Consider the following 22,008-nt stretch of genomic DNA (forward strand, 5'->3'; position numbering starts at 1 on the left):
AATGGTTCTCTAAAGGTTCCCACAGTAGAATAACTGAATTTCCAAATATTAGAGTTGGATTATAAAATATGATGTACCTATAGTGAAGGAACTTTATGAAACAAAATTATTTTGACGATTCATTGACTCATTTCGTATGCACAAGTTTTTGAAGCAAGTGTAAAGATTCAGGTTTACTGCATAAGCGAACATTGTAGTTGAAACTTTTCCAACTCCTTCCTTGATTGTCAAAATTTTTTTGTTTTCTTTCTCAGATAGTGTAGCCAAATTCAAAAAGGATACTTTCCAATTGCTTAAGTTTGGTATTCAGTATGAAAGTAATGTTACTCATTATAACTTCAGAAATAACACATTTTCCAACATGGATAACTTTTATAACAAACTTCTGTCCTATATCAGGTTGTACCACAGTAAGGCCCTTTTGAAATTAAGCGTCATTATCGTTGAAAGTTTTTATGTCAATATTTTTTAACAATGAATTTGGTTTTTGTTAGTGAAACATTTATGTAAATTATTTTGAAAATCGTTTTTTAATGCTACATTTGTGATTCTTATTTCTCAAATACCAAGTTTGGTTAAACTCGTTTGAACACATACTACGAGGTCTGTTAAAAAAATAAGGTTTTTTTATGTTGGTTCATTCGTCTCGAACATATTATCAGTTTCAGCTGTTTAGCATGTTTAGCTTGTTGGTGAGAGGCATGAAAGTTAGAAGTGTCTTGCGTGTTCGGCGATTTTCTGCTATCGAAAATGGAATTAAGTGCTCAAAAACATCTGAAATGTTGACAGTGGCATATGGTGATTGTACTCTGAGACAGAAACATGTTTACAAGTGGTACGAGCTTTTATTTTTTGGGCAAAAACAACACAGTAATCATACCGCAGCCACCGTATTCCCCAGATTTGCCTCCCTGCGACTTTTTCTTTTCCCAAGATTGCTTCTAGGATTGGAAAAAAACGCTGGCACAAGTGTATTATATCTGAGGGGACTACTTCGAAGGTGACGAAATCGAAATTGATGAGTGAATAAATATTTTTTTGAGAAAAATGAAAATTCATTTCATTTTTTGGACAGACCTCGTATAGTAGAAAAAAATGATACTTAAAAAAATCATTTTTCTGTCCTTCCTGAAGGGAATGAAAGAAATAATCTGAGAAATTAGAAACAATTCAAACACCTTATATTTTACATAAATACCCATTTCCAACGATATTTTTGTTTTACAGGCCGATGAAAAAGAAAAGGACAAAGCAAATGAAAAAATTACAGAAGAAAACAAAGACAAGGAAGGAAAATAAAGTGTAATTTTTTTAGTACCATCGTCGAGGCAAAGTATCTCTCTGATTTTCTTTCTTTTACTCTTCAAATACCTTTTTTATAACTTAAACTATGACCTACGTGCAACAATCTAGTTTGTAAGGTTCTTATCCATTCACCTTTTCATTTATTAAACAGGCCGGGAAGAATTCGAGTTCATGGATGGAATTTTCAAAATTGAAAATATCGGATCAGAGTGGAGTTTCAAATTCATTTAACCCACATATTGATATCTGAAAGACTGTATTGTGTTCTCTTTTAAAATGTTCCATATCCTCCGATAATCATTTCTTGGAGCTCATTATCAAAAGGTGCAATTTCGCCCTGGATCCTCACACAAACATATGCTCGAATTTTGAGTAGCCCTGTATATTTGAAATACTCTTGTCATGACAAATGAACGTAGCTTTTTTGTTTTAATCAAGTATAGAGGACATTTTTATTCATCATAAATATATTCATTACTAGTTAGGGTTGATTGTTTGTATAAATAATTTTAGCTAGATTTTTTTATCGTAAGCAATTATAGTACGTATCTGAAACTTAGGCGGGAGGAGATCCCTTCTGAGAACAACAACAGCGAATCCGTCTTTCAACCGCCTTTGTTCATTCATGTTAGTACAGTCTCGATGTATGAAGTATAATATACAGCCGTTAGAAGTACATTGTATTCATTCCATATTTCAATACTGCATCACAAAATTTTTCATGATTTTCTATCGGTATCTAGATTTTTGTATTTTTTTATTGGACTATTAATTTTAAGGTTTCTGCTCTCTTGTGGACCAGATTGGAAATTTTCGGAGAGCCATCTTCGAAGCTCAATAGATAGAAATTGTTTTAAAATTTTTATTTAAAATTGATTGTACTATTGAATTACTGCAACTGTGTTGTATGCTATTTGATTAAAGTCATACCTATTTTAAATTGTTCGTTTTTTTTATACATACCTTTATTTCTGTTATCGAAATTCAGAATCAATAAATGGAATAGTAATGGAATGAAAATAGTATCAAGAAATCCTAAATACTTGAAACCAGTGCCCAAAATAATCCCCTTTGTAATTCAATTAAGACTGTTTCGTTTTTTATCCGCCATGGACGCATTAATAGTAGTTGGATGGATAACGAAAGCAAAGTTTGGACTCATCTGTCTTCAATGAAAACAATCCATTCAACAAACACTTCAAGTACGTTGAATAATCACTTGTTTGAAAAATTCCTCAGACTTTCAAACCATTCCTGATAGCTAAATAGACACATTTATTTCAGCAGAGTATTTTAAAATCATTCACAGGAGTGGCAGAATATTTTTGTCTGAGAAATACGTCAAAAGGAAAATTGTAAAAATATCAAATATGTGTACATATAAATCTAAAAATGAAACATTGAAAATGAATAGCTTCAAGTTTCAAACACGATTACAAACATTTTAAAATGTGCGTCATATTGCTCATGATGACTGCAAGTAGAGATAATTTCTATAAATACATAGCACAATTTTGAATGAAATTTAGTTCATAAATTTCTACAGGCCAGAAAATATTCATCAGTATTGTAGGGCTCTAGATTACATAAGAATTTTCTTACAGATTTCAGAAATCTGTTAGTAACGGCAATATCTTTTATGTTTTTCGGAAGATTATTATAAAATTTCATTCCAGTATAGATAGTGCTACGTTAATAAAGGGATATTGCATGGATGGGGTATGAGAAGTTTTTTTTTTGTCTTGTATGATAAATATGCATTTTGTGATGTATGTCAAAATGGCCTGGACGATTGATGATAAATTTTATTGATTTGCAGATATAAATTGCTGACACAGTAAGTAGTTTGTTGATCTTAAAGGCTCCTTTGCAGGAATCTGTTGTATTCATATTGAAGATTATTCTGATAATTTTTTTTTGACATAGGAAAATATTAAAACCATGACATGAGCCCCAGATGATTATCCCTAGTCTCATAACAGAGTGAAAATTCGCATAATATACTGTAACTAGTGCTTCAAGATCAACATTTTTCAGAACTCTCATGGCGTATGTTACCGAGGATAGTTTATGGCAAAGGTTGTCTATCTGACTAGTCCAACTTGAAGCGTCATCAATGTATATGCCTAGAAACTTCACTGAAGTATAACAAATGATTTTTTGATTGTGCATAATTATGTTTTGTCGTGTTTCTATACTGTTATTGATTCTGAACATGATACAATTTGTTTTTCCATCATTCAGAACTAACTCATTCTCTAAAAAATAATCTTTGAATTGTTCTATTATTTTGTTGAAAGAAATATGGTGTCATTGATGGTTCTCACATTATGAAAATAATTAAGGAATTGAACCCAAAGAAAGGTTCAGTATTGATTGTGGAAATTTGCAAAACAGAAATTACTCCATTTCTGAAATTTTTAATTTGGAAATCGCCATGAAATGAAAATCACACAAGTAACACTTATTTACAAAAACGGTAGATAGATAGATAGATATGTTTATTTACTTCAGAGAGTATTTGTAGTCGTACATGAAAACAGTGGCAGAATACATTGTCTGTAAAAGTACGTCACAAAATCTTAAATCTAAATACATTTCAAGAATATGGAATTTCGTTGTCTACAAAATCTTAAACATTTCAGGAATAAGGACTGTATAAGTTAAAAATCAGCAAAAGGAACTAAAAAAAATTAATATATAGAAGTAGATGCTAAAAAATCAAAATACATAACACTTTTTTAGATACATCACACACCTACTAAAATTTTCAAATAAAAAAAATTAATTGAAGTGAAACTTTTGCATCTTTACAATATCCAATATGAATAATTATAGACCTGTATCAGTACTCCCTATTTTTTCAAAAATATTCGAAAAATTCAAAAATTTTAGATTGTGTGAATACTTGGAAAACACATTTCATTTGAACATCAATATGGATTTCGTTAATCCGGAACTTCAGAGAGAGCTCGTTCATTTTTTAGAAAAGGTAAGTTTACACAAATCTTCAAGGAAGATTAATTAATTGACAAGTGTCAATTAACACTAGTCAATGTGTATGCAGCCTCTTGTTAACAAACATCATTGTCAAATGAATCAAGTCCGATGACTATCAGGGAGAGATACAAACACATAATAAGAAAATAAATACTTCGATTTGTAATTTGAAATACCTCCCCCAACGTTTCCACACACTAGGATCGGGAACATTCCTGCAGGAAAACTACAATTTTCCTAGCTTATGCCACGACAGGTATTCGATTAAATCTTTGTATGATATTCCTCATAGAAGAAATTCTCGCAGATGATCTGTTGTAACTAGTAAGGTGATAATAGCTCCATTTCGTGAACGAAGTGGAAATAAGCCAAACAGCTTGCTGTCTTGGTTAGATCTGTCCAATACTAACGGGGAGTAATACCCCCGAAAATTTATTTCAGAGAGGATATAATCTAATGTCAGCCGTGGTATTAGCCAGGGAATAGATATTTTTCGACAGGTAACTATTTATGTTCTTAGATCGTCAAAGGGTAATTGTTAGGGTTAATATCATTTCAAATTGTGTCTTCCTTACGTAAAAAGAAACATAATATGTCAAAGAATTCATTATTACACTCACTCTTATAGTACAAGAAAAAAGTGATCTCTGCCCTCCGTTATTCAAACTTACAAAAACACAACTCCTATAGATTCTGGGCATAAAATTGTATAATATTTTGCAACAACAATTCAAAGATGACAATGTCTTTTGCATCATTCAAAACCAAGATCCGTAAATATTTAACATGGCACTGTTTTTACTCGTAGATAATTATCTGGATCATGTAGTTACATGTATATGTGGGTAGGGATTACTATCCTGTTCTTTGGTTTTAACATGTTCATGATTCTTGTCTTTAATTATGATATGTACCTTGTTACTTGTACATTCGTCATGTGAAGCTATTTTACACTTTATTTTATTTATGTGATCCATATCAGCATCTGGACGAATGTATACATTTTTAATCGTTTACATAAAATAAGTATTTCTAGTATAATAATAATAATAGTTTTTATTGACTAAAATACAAATTATATAAAGACAAAATAATATGAAAATACAAAATATATGGAGAATGTAGAGAAAAGAATGTCAGTCAAAAGGCAGAGTTCAAGTCTAGTCGGCAAACGAGACTTGTTCTTCCACTCAACCACAAAACGTGCATCTCAAGTACATGGACAAAAGGACGTTTAATAATGTGAGATACTGATGTAGTTATTTGAAACAGTATTTTAAAAAAAGATGCTTCACTTCGTTTCTAATGCAAGGAATTTGTTCAAAATTTCATTCTTAACGTGTTTCTTGAATAAAACCAAAGGTGGAATCCTATTCATTAGCCAAATTACATAATAAGAAAATTAACTTTTGAATACAGATTTTTTGTGACTTAGCGTTGATTTTTATCGGATATTTAGGTTATGTACGTCCGTTCTGAATCTTATTTTATGGTACAAATAAGCAGCAAGTGTGAAGTGCTCTCCTCTCATTCATGTTCATCCAACCCAGAGATTTCAAGGCATTTGTTACGTGGTATCTCCTATGTAAGCCACATATGAGACGCACACAGGTGTTCTATTATCTTTGCAATCTAGTTTTATCAAATTTCAATAGGGGAGGACCAAAAACCACATCGACATAGTTTGCGTGAGATAACACAAGTGACTGACAAAGTTGTTTTTAATAGCTTATTTAGAATGTTTTTATTTGAGTATATCAATCTCAAGCCATTATATGCTCTTTTTAGAATCAAAGACACGTGGGAAAAGTTTCTATATCTACCTTTGGAACAGGCAAAACTTTTCCATATTGTTGAAATGAATTAATCCTTCTGATAATTTTTTTCAATATCAACTGTATAGGCTATTATGGTCATCAGCATCAATACTTAAAAAGATTTCACATTCGAAGGTCCAATTAGTTCCGAAAAAAACCTTTTCTAAAATTTGACAAATTTATTGTAATCTCAACAGATATTTACTCATATGATAAAAAACCCTACTGAAAAGTGACTATCAACAAAGTTCTTTCTCAACTATTGTGAACTCATCTAGAAGGTAATCCATTACGTTAGTTTTCATGAAGAAAAGAGAATTGATACTTTCTGTTTTTTACCACTTTTATTTGTAAGTAAAGTTACTGCAGTTTCGTCCTATAAGGACATTTTCAAACTCAAACACTAAACTAACAATGATTTATTACATTAGCCCTTATATGTCACCCCTATACGTAATAATACAGGTAATTGGCTTGATTGAGTACCTGAATTTACAATTTACAATGCGGATGTGCCAATTTGGACAACCGGTGAGTGACCTAAATCGATTTGATCATTTAACAGGTTGCACCTGCAATGTTTATGCTTGTGAATTTCCAAGGATTCTAAATAATTGCATAGTGCAAAATTTCCGTATCGTTTAGATTCGGGAACTTGTGGTTGCATGCCATGGAACGGTTTGAAAACGTCGAATCATTTTTTTCTAGTCTGAAGGGCCTTTCATGTTCAGCATACCGTTTTTGTAAATTTCGACCACATTGTCCACATAAACACTATTACACTCCGGGCACTTAAGCTTATTACTCCAGATTTCTCCAACTTGCCCTCTTTATCTTTGGCATTGAAAAGGAAATCAGATAACCTGGCATGTGGTATATATGCCACTTCCACATTGTTTTTTCTGAAGAAACCCGCAATTATCTCTGTTCTTTTTCCAAAATATATAAGAGTTACACATTTCTTGATTTCTGGTTGTTTGACCTGAGGGTATATTATTCTGTAAGTGAATTTAGGGCTTTGTTTGCTGACTAACTTCTGGATAGTATCTGCGTTGAAACCATTATTATGACCTATCTGTGTAATTATACCAATTTCCCATCCTAGATTGTTAGCAGACAAAGGCAGTGAGAATGCTCTGTGCAACATTGAATTGTAGGCTGCTAATTTATGACTGTATGTATGGAAATAATCGCTTGGGATGGTAATGTCTGTATAGCTAGGTTTTCTGAAAACATTGAACTCAAATTTATATAAGGGCTAATGTAATAAATCATTGTTTAATGTATACATTTGAAAATGTCCATACAGGAATGCACTGCAGTAAAGTTTTGGCGATTTAGACTAACAAAATGAAAACTTTTTTTAATTTCAATGTTATTGAAACTTTTTTTAATTTTAATGTTATTATTGAGAAGGAATGATGTTTCGGAAGCATTCGCCTTCATTGAAATTGAGAGATCTCAACAGCTGTTGAGCTGTTGATAAAAAAGTTGTTGGGAAGTCAACAGCCACTTTGATTCATATTTTACAGATGCTGACCGATTTTCCTGATCAACAAACATTGAACAGAGCGAGCGATCAAGGAGGAAGTGATTCGATCTCTCAGGAAAAGATACAGAACAGCTTTAGGAATTAGGTATACCCTTTTATTGCATTTGACACAAAAATGGCAGTTTATTGTGGAAATACTTAAGTATAAATATATCAAACCTACATATTCTCTACCAAAACTGAAGCACTATTTCATAATGCACACTATCCAAAAATGCATCGTCAGGGGATGATGGAATGCCGAAGTTTTAGTTCTGGATGTAGTTGAAGTGTTTTGCATTATATTTATTTTACCCCAAAGTTCTACCTATCAAATGTGCATGGTATGATAGTAATATGACTTCACTCAATTTAGTATATAATTTTCATAATTAAATTTAGTACACAATGAAAGTCCTCCCAATTTCAGTCTCCAATTAGTCAATTCAGTAATTATTTATCATAAGATGAAATTGACCTTTCCATCTCCTGATGATGCTGACTTGGTTAGCGAAATGCGCGTCTAGTATTGGAAAATAGTTCTAGATTCATTTTATTCCAGAGGTTCCAATTTTACCTATCAAAGTAATCATTTGTCAGATAGAGTAATCTTTTGATTTGCAGTCATACACATTAATAATGATGACCACTGTTTTTATCTTGTTTATTGATTTTTGTTTTCAATGATGATTTTTCTTATTTTGCACCTAAAAGTCTCTTCACTATGGAAAGAACTCCTTTCACAAAAATGAGATTCAATATGTCCAAGTCATTTTCTTCTAATAATTCTCTAGTGGTTACCGCTCTCTGTTTGTTTCTTGCCTATCAGTTTCTCCATCCGAAGGTTTGATGCTTTCTTTCATCTCTACTTCGAACTCACGTTTGTCAGTTTTCATATGTATGTACCTGTTACAAAAATTCATTACTAGAGAAGGTGTAATCGCTATGTTGGATTATCTGAATAAAAATAATAAAAAGGTTTTTCATTAGAGCGGAATAAGTTATACTGAAATTTTTTAGACCAAAAATTAAAAAACAAATAAAGGTTTCACCCTTAGGATTGTTCAAAATGTAACAAAAAGTTGAGAAACTAGTGACAAATAGAATGCAGCTGCGAGAGAGAGAGATATACATTTAATGTCATAAGAAATACATCTTGTCGACAAATATTTTTCTGCTAAAAAAATAACTATATTAATAAATTGTTAAGTAAATATATAAATGTACTAATAGACACAAATGAGCACATACACAAACAGTATGTGTGTTAAAGTGTAATCTTGTACATGGGTAAAACTATGATTTAGTAATTTTTGTATAAATGTATAAATAAAAAACACTACAAAACTGCGTTTGAGTAGAGCCAAGATGATGACAGCACGACCAGCTGTCGAAAGCGCTCGCATATAATTAAATAGGAGTTATAAAGCTTCAAATCCTTTTTGTGACTTTTTGACCAGAATTGTCTTCAAGTTTCTACTAAAAGATAGTAGCATGACACATTTTGTTGAACTTTTAGATAACTTGTTACCTAAAACTACGCTATTTTACGGGGTTTTCGGCCGTGGTGTGCATGTTTTTATGCTTCACGTTTCGTCTACTACTGCGGTAGACATCAAAGGCGATGAGGTAACGGTCGAAGTGCTCGAGTTTATTTATTTACCTATTTATTTATTGTTTTTAACGCAGAAACTATGATGATAGTATTTGACTCCCGCTTTATATAATCATAGGTGGACATGGCTCAATTTCTCTTAATTGGATTATTTGTCCATGTTTGGGTACAATTAAGGCACGTAGTCAGATTTTATTGATGTTCATTGCCTCTTCTTCTGTATTGAAATTATCTCTGTGTTTTTGAATTTCTATTGCCTATCTATATATAGTCTTGTATAGTAATTTTGAATTTTATACTCCAACCGGGCGTCAGCTCACATGAGGTTTTTGATGGTTTAAAACTTATTGAAAAGGTCAAGAAGTTCAAAAAGTGGATGCCCCACGATTACTGACGTATCAGTAATACGTCGGTGATAGTGATACGTCAAGAAGAGTACTTCAACCACGCCACTGAAGATGACTGTCGCAGTGGCAGTTGAAACATTTGAAGGATGTAAGCAAAGAAGACCACGGCAAAACCCCGAAACCAACCAAAACATTGACGCCAGCTCTAGAGAAATATTTAGCCATCCCTCAGACGAATATGTTCATGCTAATATAAAAGTAGATCATAGCGTAGTAGATGCTGAGTAAACCAGTTTCATTTTAAATCAATTTCAGTAGCTGAATGACGTAGTAAGCTTCATCACAACGCAAACAGGTAAACCAAAATAAAGGATTCAGTGCCATCATCTTGCGATGTCGTTTTAGGGGTACCTCAGGGGAGTGTTTTGGGACCTATATTATTTTTAATCTACCTGAATGATATAGATACCATCCATGGATGTGAACCTTTTTGCAGACACTTTGTTATCAATTTCAGGAGATAATATAGAAACACTAACTGATCAAATGCATAATGAACTAAGAAATGTTTTCAAGTACATGAATCGCAATAAACTAAAACACAACACCTCCAAAACAAAATATATGATCTTATCAACTGGTTATAAGCTATCACTCATCAACAAACACAATATAAGATTACAAATTGAAGGTGATGTAATAGAGTTCGTAAGTGAGTTCAAATACTTAGGTTTCATGGTGGATAATCGTTTATACCTTAATGCTCATTTTGATTATATATACAGAAAAATTACAAAAAAAAATATATTTTTTCTCAAGAATTTCATCTCAGCTTTCGATGTACTGAAAAATTACCTTACATAATTGTATAATTCAACCCCATTTTGATAATTGTGCTCATTTGATCAAAATAAGGTATCGGATTTACAAAAGTTACAGAATCGTGGAATGAGGATTATTTTACAAGTGAATAGGTATAGTAGTATATAAAACATGTTAAGTACATTGCAGTGGCTGTCTGTTTCCCAGAGACTGTACGAGTTAGCAATGATATTCATTTTCAAACTAACACATAACTCGCTTCCAACTTATTTTGAAGAATTCTGTATACATAAATCTCAAATCCATAACCATTTAACAACAGCGAGTAGCTCCCAAAAATTCCACCTTTCTCAAACTAATTTGACTAGTACGATGAAGTCTTCATTTTATAAAGGTTTGAATGAGTATAACAAACTCCCACTTTCGTTGAAAGATTCAATAAATGTCTTACAATTCAAAAAAACTCATGAACTATATGAAATCTCATCCCTGATTTTCTTTTTTCTGTTTTGTAATATATTTGTTATGCGTTTCTTTTTTTTTCTATTGTATCATAATTTTTGTTATTTATTTACATATTTTTAAAATAATGTATGTATATTAGGATGTCCTAAAGAGATCAATGAATATTATTATTATTCATTTTAGAGCAAGTGTGATCGACTTGCTTTTCCACATTCTGAATCGGAGTCTAGGTTAAGTACCTAAGAATTTGACTTCAAAATAGTTTTCAATATCACTTACATTAGAAGTATCTGAGTTATCTATACATAAAAAAAAAATGACACAGTGTTCAAAATAAGTTTGTTTTCAGATCTGCTGCTAAGTTGTTCAACATTATTTTTAGATACAGCTATGTTAGTTTCATCAATCAACATTGTTACGTGGCATTTACTTTATTTTGAAGTAGGTTTTGACAGTAAGAGGAACAGTAGTGGTCCTAGAATCGAGCTCTGAGGTACGTCAAGTTCAAGTGTTTTTGGAAAGAGGATTACTTATTACTTATTCTCTCACTCACATAAGATAAGGCCCAATTTTTAATATCGCCTATAACAATATAGAAATTTTAATAGCTTTACACGTTTTAGTGTGTTTATAAAATTTTGTAATATGTAAGGGATGAACAGATAAGTCGTTTAAAAACCTTGTAATATTTTAGAGAATGAATACTCACAGAATTAGTATAAATACACCAATTTGCGTCGCCATTGTCAAGTAAAAAATGGCATGTGGATTGCTGTGTATGGTAGCGGAGTACAAAGCACTATAACATACTCCAGATATTAATGGTATAGCGTTATCAGCTGCAGCAAGAACTGAGAATGCCTTTCCTGAAATGGTGACAATCAGTAAAGAAAATTGTTTTTTATTTCTTACTGTTCATTGAAACAATAAAAAATTCAAAGTTTGTCTTTCTTACCTTTCTCTGAACTTGTCACTATTTTAGACACCAATGATCTTACAACAGGTGCAACAATGGGTCCAAACGAGGCAAAAACACCCCCTGAAACACAAATATTTTATTGCTGACTTTGTCATTATTTTAAGAAAGAGAACCAAATGTTATCAAATAAAAAAATATCATTATTGAATAATAGAATAATTATTCGCCATTAAAAAATTATACCACACATATATTTTCTTGAGCAGATTTTATGGCGTTTCCATATCTCGTGTCCTATCAAAAATATAAAACTCAAACAAAAAATATCTAAACCGTGGATAGCAAATGATATCGTTTGAGATGGAAAAACATTAAAAGATACATTGATTCTGAAAGTTAAATTTGAATGTTTGAGCTTATTTTTGGCCAAATAAATAAAGGTACATAATTTGAATTTATGTAAGGATGACAAATCTAATAGTTTTTTTGGTTTATACAAGTTGAACTCCTTGTAGTTCAACTTGTATATACACTTTATAATTTTGTTCTGGAGTTTTTTATTTGGTTTCAATAAGGAATTTGTTGTCATTCCCGATACTGACATAAGATATTGAATTTTAGAATATACCAACGAAAAATTAATTAATTTAAGGTGTTTTAGGGGTACAATGTTTCTTAATTTGAATAAAATTCTAATGAGGAATGTTCCTCAATTTGGGTTATTACAGCAAATGCAAGTTTGAACAAAATAAAGTTGAGTTCAATTCACGAGTTTTTCAAATTCACTTCGAAAAGTATTCAAAATGATGCTTCAAATGTTCGTTTTTAATTTTTAAAGGGATTTGTCTCTAATTGACATATTGGTAACAGCGCCTAGAATGCTAGATCGGAGTTCAGGTTAGTAGTATGCTAGAAGAAGAAGAATCATGTCAACAGTGTCAAGTTAAGGTAAAATATAAATTATAGTTCAAGGCCACCTCCACAAGCCACATAAACAACAGTTGTTTTGTTATTTATTTATATAGAGGAAGATAGGTTAGGTGCACAACATGTCATATGTCACATAATGTCTCGGAACTTGGAACATAAGTAAACAGAACAGCACGCCTCTGAAATATGTCATCTTTGTTTGTCTCATACAGGTAACAGATTCATTGTCCTTTATTAGCTATAACCGATGTTGCCAAATGGTGAAATAGAAACGAATCCCTTTAAATGTTGAATGCATTATTTCATTCCTCTTTTTCAAGTATTTCAATAATTTTTTAAAGAAAAAGGTTGAAATGATAATTTTAAAATGCGTTGTTTTAGAGCTCTTTTATGAAAACTACTTGATTTTCATCAGGAGGAACATTCCCCATTATGGGAGTTATTTTTTTCTTTTTTTTTATTGTTCCAATGTGTTGTCTGCATGATATATTTTCATCTAGAATAATACCAAAAAATTTAGCAATAGGAGAGTATTTAATATTTTCATTATTGAATTTAATTGGATCTTTAGAATGAATTCATATAGACCTTTTTGATATGAACAAATATGAAGATTTCTGAAAATTCAGTGACATTTAATGGCACTGAAGCCATAAAAATATTTGATCAAGGTCTTTTGAAATATTAATTTTGATTTCTTGTACACTATGTCCAGTGTAAATTAAAGTGGAATTACCAGCAAACATTGATAAATTACCAAATAAATTTACTATAGCCAAAGAATACAAATACATAAGAAACAAAACAGGTCCAAGTATTGATCCTTGCGGTACCCCACTTATATGTTTTCAACTAATTATGTTGTCAATATAGAAATATTGCTTTCTATTCATTAAATAATTTTGAAACCAATTACAAACTAAATTTCTCATACCTATATTATGCATTATTTTCAGAAGAATTTTATGGTCCACAGTATCAAATGCTTTCTTCAGGTCTAATGAAAGAACTCCACATTTTTGTTTAAATCTAAATCTAGCTGTGATTGGGTTATGGCATCTAATACTGCGGACTCTGTGTCACAATTTTTTGAAATCCGTATTGCCCATCATATAATAATTTTGTCTTTTCAAGATATTCAAACAATCTAGAATGTACTGATTTCTCAATAATTTATATAATACTGGTAAAACTGAAAATGGTCTATTATAATTCGTCATTTGGTCTTTTTAACCTGCTTTAAATAATGGTTTTACTTTGTCAATTTTAGCATTATTGGGATGTTGAAAAAAAAATCAAACCGATTTCAGGATTACTATAGTTACGAACATATTTGTTTCTTGAGATTGATAAAGATTATTATTATTGTTTCTAAAAATATCTTATATTCTCACCTATATAAAACGCTAACGTCTCTTTGGCAGTAGAATAAAACACCCTAGCAGTCGTGTGTGCAGCAGCTCCAATCATGATAATGACAGTGTCCCTCCAATCCAACAACCTGCTCATCACCGGAATGGCAAACAATAGAACGAGATCTTGCAGACCTGATTGGAATGTACGAAAAGTGCTGAACTGATTCAAGGTCCAATTGAAGGCTAGCTGGCAGTACATGTACATCACTTCTCGTTCGTCTCGTTGAAAAACATACAGGGCCGTCATAACAATCAGCATGAGGAGGAATCTTCTCTTGTTATCTGGACGTTTCCTACCGAGAGTTTGGATAGTATCCTTGACATGATTGTAGTCAAAAAAGTCTAGGAATATGTTGTTAGCCTCTGACAGAGGTTTTTGTGTAGGGCTGCTTCTCCATTCCAACCTTAGCAACGTATATATGACGGCAGATAGCATTAGGGTTGTATTGATAAGGAACATGTATGTATATGACTGGTTTAGCACCTTTCTGAAGAGGTAGGATCCTGAAACGGTCCACAAATGAATACAATTTTATAAGATAAGGGTTTCGTGTACAATAATTTTGATGTTATAGGGTATGTAAGTGAATATATAGAAAACATATGGTAAATTTAATGAGAGACATATACGTCTCATATGTCTCCAAAAAGTTTAATGAAATTGTAGAGGTCTTTGCTATTGATAGTACACTCTGAAATTTATACATTATTGACAGAAAATAATATATTTCTTTTAACAAATGCATGATTAACTAATTTAATAAGTGAAAGTACCTCCTTTTGTATGAAGTATTTCTTGTAACTAATGCAACTGATGTAACTTTTCCAGTCTAACCTAGAATCATCATTTATGATTCAGAGTTTTAAGAATGTGATTTCAGTTCAATGAATTTCAAGTTATCAAGGAGAAATATTTTTTGTTGTGTGTCAAGTGATATGAACATATTAATATATGGTTTAGATGAGTGAGATTGTTGGTGTATACAATAGTCCTAACATTGATCCCTGTGGTGCCCCACAGGAACATTCATGACAGTTAATTTTTTTAGATTCTAGAAATTCTCTGCTTGGACATATCCACTATATAGACACTTTTCTGCAAAAATGTTTCAGTAGCAACTATCTCATATTTCTCATAATCAGTTTTGCTAATTACATCCCTAGTCTATTATAAAGATACTACAAATGGATATTTAGGATACACCAAAGACATGAAATATAAAAATAGCTCAACACTTACCTACCTAAAGCTACACCTGTGGGCATAGTTGCTAAGTAGCACACCTCCAGAATAGTCACCCTTATGGTTCTGTTTTTCTGAGAAGATACGTCGACAAGATACGTGATAGCTGCAGAAAAAATAGCTACATCTGCTCCGGTGAGAGCTGAAGGAAAAGTTGCCGTATATATCACATATTCAACTGGCCAATCCTTTTTTAGAGTGTTCACCACTATCATAGCAGAGAAGTAGAGTTTACCGAAAAGGCCTAGAAGGAGAGGTAATTTTCTTCCTCGTTTATCAGACCAAGCTCCCATGAAAAAAGCTAATACTATTGGAGCAGCATGACCAGCAATGCTATTCCACATGTGGAAAGTAGCTGATGTCAACTGTGATAGAAAAAAATAAAGACAATAGTATCCAACTTAGAACTTAATAAAACAGGGCAAAACAAGGAAAGTTATAAGCTAATGACAAAATATTGATTACCTGGACTTCTTTGGTTATATTTTCGTACTTCTTATCATTAATATTGTTGCATATTGTTTCACTATAGCCGTGGTTTACTGTGCACGCTTTATATATGTAAAATGATTGCTCCACTACGCTGGTTGTCATGAAAGCCATCATATAGAGAACCATAGTGGGCTCGACGGTTATGTAACTCAGGTAATGCTTGAGCTTATTTCCATATCGAAATGTTGGCTCATGGTCCATCTAAAATAAATAATTTTCTGAAAAGTGATTGTTGAATACAGTATGTCAGGTTATATGGTGGAGTATTTCTTCATTGAAATTTTCACTTAATAGAACTATATGAATGTTGATGCAGGTGTGATATAGTGTATACAGGTTGTCTAAAAGGTTTAAAATTCAAAATTCTCACAAGAGTAAAGTACCCTTGATTTAAAATCTTCAGAAAATGCTATTTAGGGAAATTGTTTCAACAGTCATTTCAATAATAATAATACATTTATTAATCCCAAGAAACACATGTTTATAGTTGGGACAATGTAACATTTTATAAGATAGTTCCCGCTCCTCATTTTTCTTTGAGGTTATGTGACAATCCCGCAATATTGGAAAATCAATTTATAAATAACAAAAGCCTTGATTACTATTATCACCGTATAGAAGTACGGTGCTATAATTTGAAAGTCCTTAGAGCGAGTATTCCAAAGTCTTGAAGTATACCAAAATAGTTGTATATTTTATAAGTTTGTATATACTCACGTCAGAAACTTGATCAATTATTTGATAATTTGTAACTGACATTGTCTCTGATAACTTTTAATGAATTTCAATTAAGAAGTCTAGGATACTAATAACATTGCATCAAACATTACTGTCTTGTGCTCATCTGAAATTTTAAATTAGTCTCATTTCTCAAGGTTTTCCAAACAAAATTATAGATAATTATTCACATAAACAATGTTCTAATGTTTCAAATTCCATGAAAAATAAGTTTTTCATACAATAATAGATTCATATTTTAATGAAAGGTAAATTAAAAAAGTATAAACATCGAATATCGAATCATGAATCATAGACATAATAAATAAATGTCAAATATATACCGGTAGTTAGGGATTATGTGATCAGGGTTCCCAGCTTAGTGGTTCCCCCCAATTTAGGAGAAAAAAAAGTGGAATGAGAGTATTATACTTTTAGGGATATTTTTAGGGATTTTTATAACTTCAATTTTTCATGGTTCGATTCACGCTGCAACGGAATCCTGCACAACATTTCAACCGTTCCCAAAAATGTTAAAATTATTCAGTGTCAACATGTATGACTCTAAAAAGTCAGAATCTTAAGAAAATGATTCGTTACTTGAGTTTCAGATGATTTATGAATGAATGGAAACTGAGAAATATTGCTGAATGACATTATTAACTGATTGTTTTGAATTTATCATTTGTTTGATATTTTATTATCAATTAATTATTTTTGATATATTATTTACGTAAAAATATTGAATTATATATTTCATGAATAATGACATTTTTTTAAGGGGGAATTCCTAGTTTTTAGGGGGTTTTGATTGGGTCTTTAGGGAGATACATTTTTGAGTATTGGGAGCACTGCTGGGCGTGACGTCACAGAATAGTAGCTATTCTGTGGTTATGTCTCTTTACATATATTCCAAACGCGGACTTGGCCATTGCGTCACAGCTTCATGTGACAAATCAAATCCAAAAATTTTCACATGGGAATATGTAACATGAAGAACATCGTGACGTTGTATACTACGTTAAATGTATGAGTGATGTAAATCTCTTAATTTTTTTAGTTGTTGGAGTCAATGTTCTCTCTTCATTGGCCAGTCCATATTAATTATTTGTCACTGCATCGAATATGTACAGCACGAAACGACAAGTTTGTCTTAGTTTTTTCTTCTTCTGTAGTGGCCTAAGCTATTGGGGATATTCTGACAAAAGGTTCACTGAGTCAAATGGGGTAACAGTAAAGTGAATCTGGATAACAGTCCATCCCTACTTTGAAAAAATAGGGAAACCCAATCTGTAATATAAATTTCACTTTGGGAAACCAGACAGTAGTCACTCTAGTGGCATTGAGGTTTTGTGGTCATGAACAGTAAAAAAGGATATCATTTAATAAAATTTCTTGAAAACGACACTTACCGATGCAGGGGGCAGTTTAAGAATATATGCCATAAATCCTGTCTGAGGGCACAGTCATGGTCAAGTTGATATATATTTGAATCAAAATGTAATAAATGTAAATAACATTTATGATTTACATTTCGATTTTTACATCATCTATCAACATGAGTGCAAAGTTGGTCAAAAACAAAAGCGAATTGGTTCAAACACAGGGTTGCTATGCATTTTTCTTATTGTATCTATCTCACCACTAAGATTGCTTTACCATACGTTTTATATGGAAACGCTTGCTAGTTATTTTTTTATTTACATTTTATAACTTGTAGATTTTGTCTCTATATATTGCATTTTCTATTTTGTAGAAAAATAAGGTCTTCAAAATCCTCACAAAATTATATTTCCTGTCAAAATTTGATATATCTCGTTGAAATAAATAACGTCTTTTAGAAACATTCTATAACTGAAACTATTCCAGAGAAATGGGTAAAACGCGATTTTTTCTGAACATAGCAAGGGCAAAACTATAATGAAATATTTTGTTCAATTTTTCTGAAGCAACAAAAAAGGTTTTATAGCTTTGTACGTTGTTTCCAGTTTTTCGTTCAACTTATTTCTAAGACACTTAGCAATTTTGAAGTAGTTCTTTGTTATACAAATCCAGAACTATTCATTTTATGATTACTTGACAAAGCTACTGTGCTAGCGAAACATGTTGTGATATATTTTTCAAATAAAGTTTGTGGAGATCAAATCGTGAGGTGTAGTTTTTGATTTTTATGAAAACTTATGACCTTTTTCACTTATCGAGATGACAACTTATTCAGATATTTACAATCCTTTGAACATAAAATAAAATTTTCAACAAATATCTCCTGAATTGTGACAAGTATAACAGTCCCGTGAAGGAAATTTTCTGAGCAATTTTGGAGCGGATACTCAAATAATTCCTGAACTATTCCTTCATAAAACAACACTATAGCAATTGAAAAAATTTCACATATTTTTGGAGGAACTTGAAAAGTTCAATATAATTGACTCTTTGCTTATTTTCGATATTGAGAGTAGTTTTTGAATTATGTTTTTTTTTTAGAAAAATCCTCAATATCTTGAATTATCAGAGTGAAACATTGTTCCTTGCTTTATTACTGAACTTTTTACAGAAAATTGCTTCTACAAATTTTTTTGATATTGTGAGCAGTTGAGAATGAGAATAAAAGTTGGCCTATTTCATTAGTTTGTACTTCCTTTGTCTAATATAATATAAATTGATTTGAAATCCCAGAAAGAATCTGTAAAAAATTAAAAAGATTAGCTGATTTTTTACAGATTCTCTCAAGGCATACACTTTTTCAAATGTTTTTGCCTGTAAAACTTCAAGTAGTTGGTTTTTGGTATAGTTATCTTCAAAATAAAAATTTTTTTCCATTAAAAAACTTTGTATTTCATCTTTCCTCGAATTTTTATTCGGTACTTTGATGAGCTGTCGCGAATGATAGGAAGCGTTGTCAATAACTATTACATTATTCGCATCCAAATTTGGGATCAATGTGTTTTCAAACCATTCCTCAAAAATATTAGCTTTCATGTTCTTATGATAGTCAACATTGATGTCCTTTAGTTTTTTCCACATAATTTCAAAGAATTCAGAACCCATCCTTTACTTCCTCCGCATTGCACAATGATTAGTCGCGATCCTTTGTTTGCAGGCATGTTAGGCGTAAACATTCTCGAACCATCAGTCCACCCTTTCGTAACTGTGTCGTGAGTGTCATACCAAGTTTCGTCCAAATAGAAAATTTGCCGTTGTTCTTGTCTATATTTGGTTATTTGTTCTAAGTATTTGTTATGCAATTCCACTATTCTTCTGCTTTCCATAAATGATTGACGTTTGTTTTTTATTATAAATCTAAATCCTACTTTCTTTATCCAATTCTGAAAAGTTTTGTTGCAGCAGCTCACGTTATGGCCGGAAGTATTCAATTTCTTCCTTATGATTTCAATTGTAGGTATCTCATTGCTTTTGTAACATTTGTAACAGTCGTATATTGTTTTTTCAATGATTTTAGTAGATGAACTTCTAAAGGTTTTAATTATCCCGAATCATATCGCGCCTTGCGTTAATAAGATTTGTTTTTGACTATTTCACGTACAGTTGAGATAGGAATTTCGGTCAAATCTGATGTTGCTTGTAATAGTTGGGTTCCTTCGAAACCAAACTTCAGATGTAGATTCTTATATACACTGAAACATACTCTCTGTGTTTCAATATTCAATCTTATTCACTGGTATCTCTTTTTCGCACTGTTCACCATCGCTATTGGAATCACTACACAGGAAAGAAACAGTCTGCGTTGTTATCACACTTGTTATTACTATTAGTGTACTTGTTCAAGGATGTCACATTTTAAATAGATAACAAACATTTTAAGTAATTATAACTGCACCAATATCGAATTTCAACACTCAAATCGCGATCAGTTCCTCAACTGAACATTGACAACACGACTCTTATAACCATCCTCACATTCTATTCACCGTAACATGACTTCAAATTTAATTTTATGGCTTTTCAGTCAATCATAAAACTCGGTTAATAAAAATCATCTAATATGAAACGTCAAGTCTACAGTCCACGTGGACTAGTTAACAGCGGCTTTATTTTTCTGTATTGTTTTTTTGGCCTTTGAGATCGCCGACATCTTTAACTATGCACCATACCGGTTACTTCGACTACACCCATATTTTTCAATTTTGTAAAATAAAATTCAAAGTGCGTTTTTGTATTAGCCCCAAAATGTTTGTAATACGGAGATCATTCGAAGTTTGTGATCCAAAACAAGTTTTAGTGAATTTTTGAGTTGAGTTTCAGTTATGAGAACATTCAATTCTGTCATTGTTTATTGACTCAAGTGTTATAGATAAATAAATATTGAACTCACCTCTGAATCAAACTGAAGGGCAAAAATATCAACCTAATATTGATGATTCAAACGAAATCTCGAAAAATAATTAGTTCTGGAAACGTTTAGCTGATAAAACTTTTTGAAATACGTAATTTGATATCTTTATCAGGCGATTAAAATAGGATTGTGCAATTATCATTCATTCACTAGCTACTGTTATGCAAAATAGTAGGGGGGAATGCAGTGTGATTTATAATTTTTTATCATATAAAGACGTGCTGATTCCAAATCACATAATGTAAAAATTATTACAATAATAATAACAATTTTTATAATGAACAAAAGAAAAATTTTTTTTTCAAAATTATATTTCATTTATTTAATGTAAAACTTTCAAACAGAACATATGTTGTTGGCATTGAGCTCTTATATAACATATGTTGGAGTAAAACTGAACAACTTTTTTATATAGGTTATTTCAAAAGTTCTGACCGTTTTGATGTCATGAGTTTTTGTAGCCCCATATCTCGACCTAATATGAGTACGAACGTTTATAATTATTTTTTAGACTGTCAAAGTATATTCAATCATCTATTTTTTCTTAGTTTCAGTTATGCATGTATTTTTTGTTGCTCTGTTCATACTTGCTTATGTTACAGTCTTGAATTATTGTTTTTTATGCATGTTTCTTGGGAAAATTAATCATTATTATTATCAATTATAATTTTCTACCTCAAATTGGAATGGTTGTGTCTAACATTTCATATACTGGATTGTTTAAATGGCGAGATATCAGAGTAATTATTTAAAAGCTGACGAATTTTATGAAGGTGACCATAAATCATAACATAGGGTAAATCGTCAGCAAATTTGAAAAATGAAACTAATTCTTCATTAAAAGATTACGTTGTTTGGAGCGTGAGCTACGGCGTTTCATTTTCATTATTTTGTTTACTTCTTTAGTCCGGTCAATTTAGACATACGAAGCTACCTAAATTCCCACCAAGTTGAAAATCAGTAAGATTGTTTAAAATAAGACTAAAAATAAAATTTGAAAGTTCCCCACCTTTCCCCTGTATGGCAAAAAATGTAT

At 31.5% G+C, this 22,008-nt stretch overlaps 2 protein-coding genes across 3 annotated transcripts in view; one reads left to right on the top strand and one right to left on the bottom strand.

The window, feature by feature from the left end:
- The window catches only part of fax (failed axon connections), a 114,433-nt gene extending 112,188 nt beyond the window's left edge, over nt 1–2,245 (top strand). Inside the window, 1 exon segment of the mRNA XM_074182122.1 lies at nt 1,228–2,245. Within this exon segment, the coding sequence (XP_074038223.1) occupies nt 1,228–1,299 (72 nt within the window). The 3' untranslated portion in view covers nt 1,300–2,245.
- Nucleotides 2,246–3,709: 1,464 nt separating this feature from the next.
- On the bottom strand, nt 3,710–21,101 carry LOC111505925 (probable peptidoglycan muropeptide transporter SLC46). Of its 2 annotated transcripts, none has more exons than XM_074182116.1 (7): nt 20,952–21,101; nt 15,875–16,102; nt 15,411–15,774; nt 14,146–14,670; nt 11,858–11,941; nt 11,612–11,768; nt 3,710–8,559 (listed from the first exon to the last, which is right to left on the bottom strand). In XM_074182116.1, the coding sequence occupies exons 2-7, from the start codon at nt 16,100–16,102 to the stop codon at nt 8,451–8,453; spliced, it is 1,467 nt and encodes a 488-aa protein (XP_074038217.1). In that variant the 5' UTR covers nt 20,952–21,101; the 3' UTR covers nt 3,710–8,450. The 2 variants fall into 2 exon arrangements, with proteins under 2 accessions (XP_074038217.1, XP_023016601.2); XM_023160833.2 differs by lacking the exon at nt 20,952–21,101 and adding an exon at nt 16,619–16,909.
- Nucleotides 21,102–22,008: the final 907 nt, after the last annotated feature.

This window comes from Leptinotarsa decemlineata, unplaced genomic scaffold (assembly GCF_025532065.1).
Source record: "Leptinotarsa decemlineata unplaced genomic scaffold, Ldec_3_MD MMD2_P_RNA_scaffold_2, whole genome shotgun sequence".
In the NCBI taxonomy this organism is placed as follows: domain Eukaryota; kingdom Metazoa; phylum Arthropoda; class Insecta; order Coleoptera; family Chrysomelidae; genus Leptinotarsa; species Leptinotarsa decemlineata.

Coding starts and splice junctions, on each gene's coding strand:
- LOC111505925 (XM_023160833.2), bottom strand. CDS start 16,660: ATGTCAGTTACAAATTATCAAATAATTGATCAAGTTTCTGAC. Junction 16,103..16,618: donor TAATTGATCAAGTTTCTGAC/GTGAGTATATAC, acceptor TATTTATTTTAG/ATGGACCATGAGCCAACATT. Junction 15,775..15,874: donor ATATAACCAAAGAAGTCCAG/GTAATCAATATT, acceptor TTTCTATCACAG/TTGACATCAGCTACTTTCCA.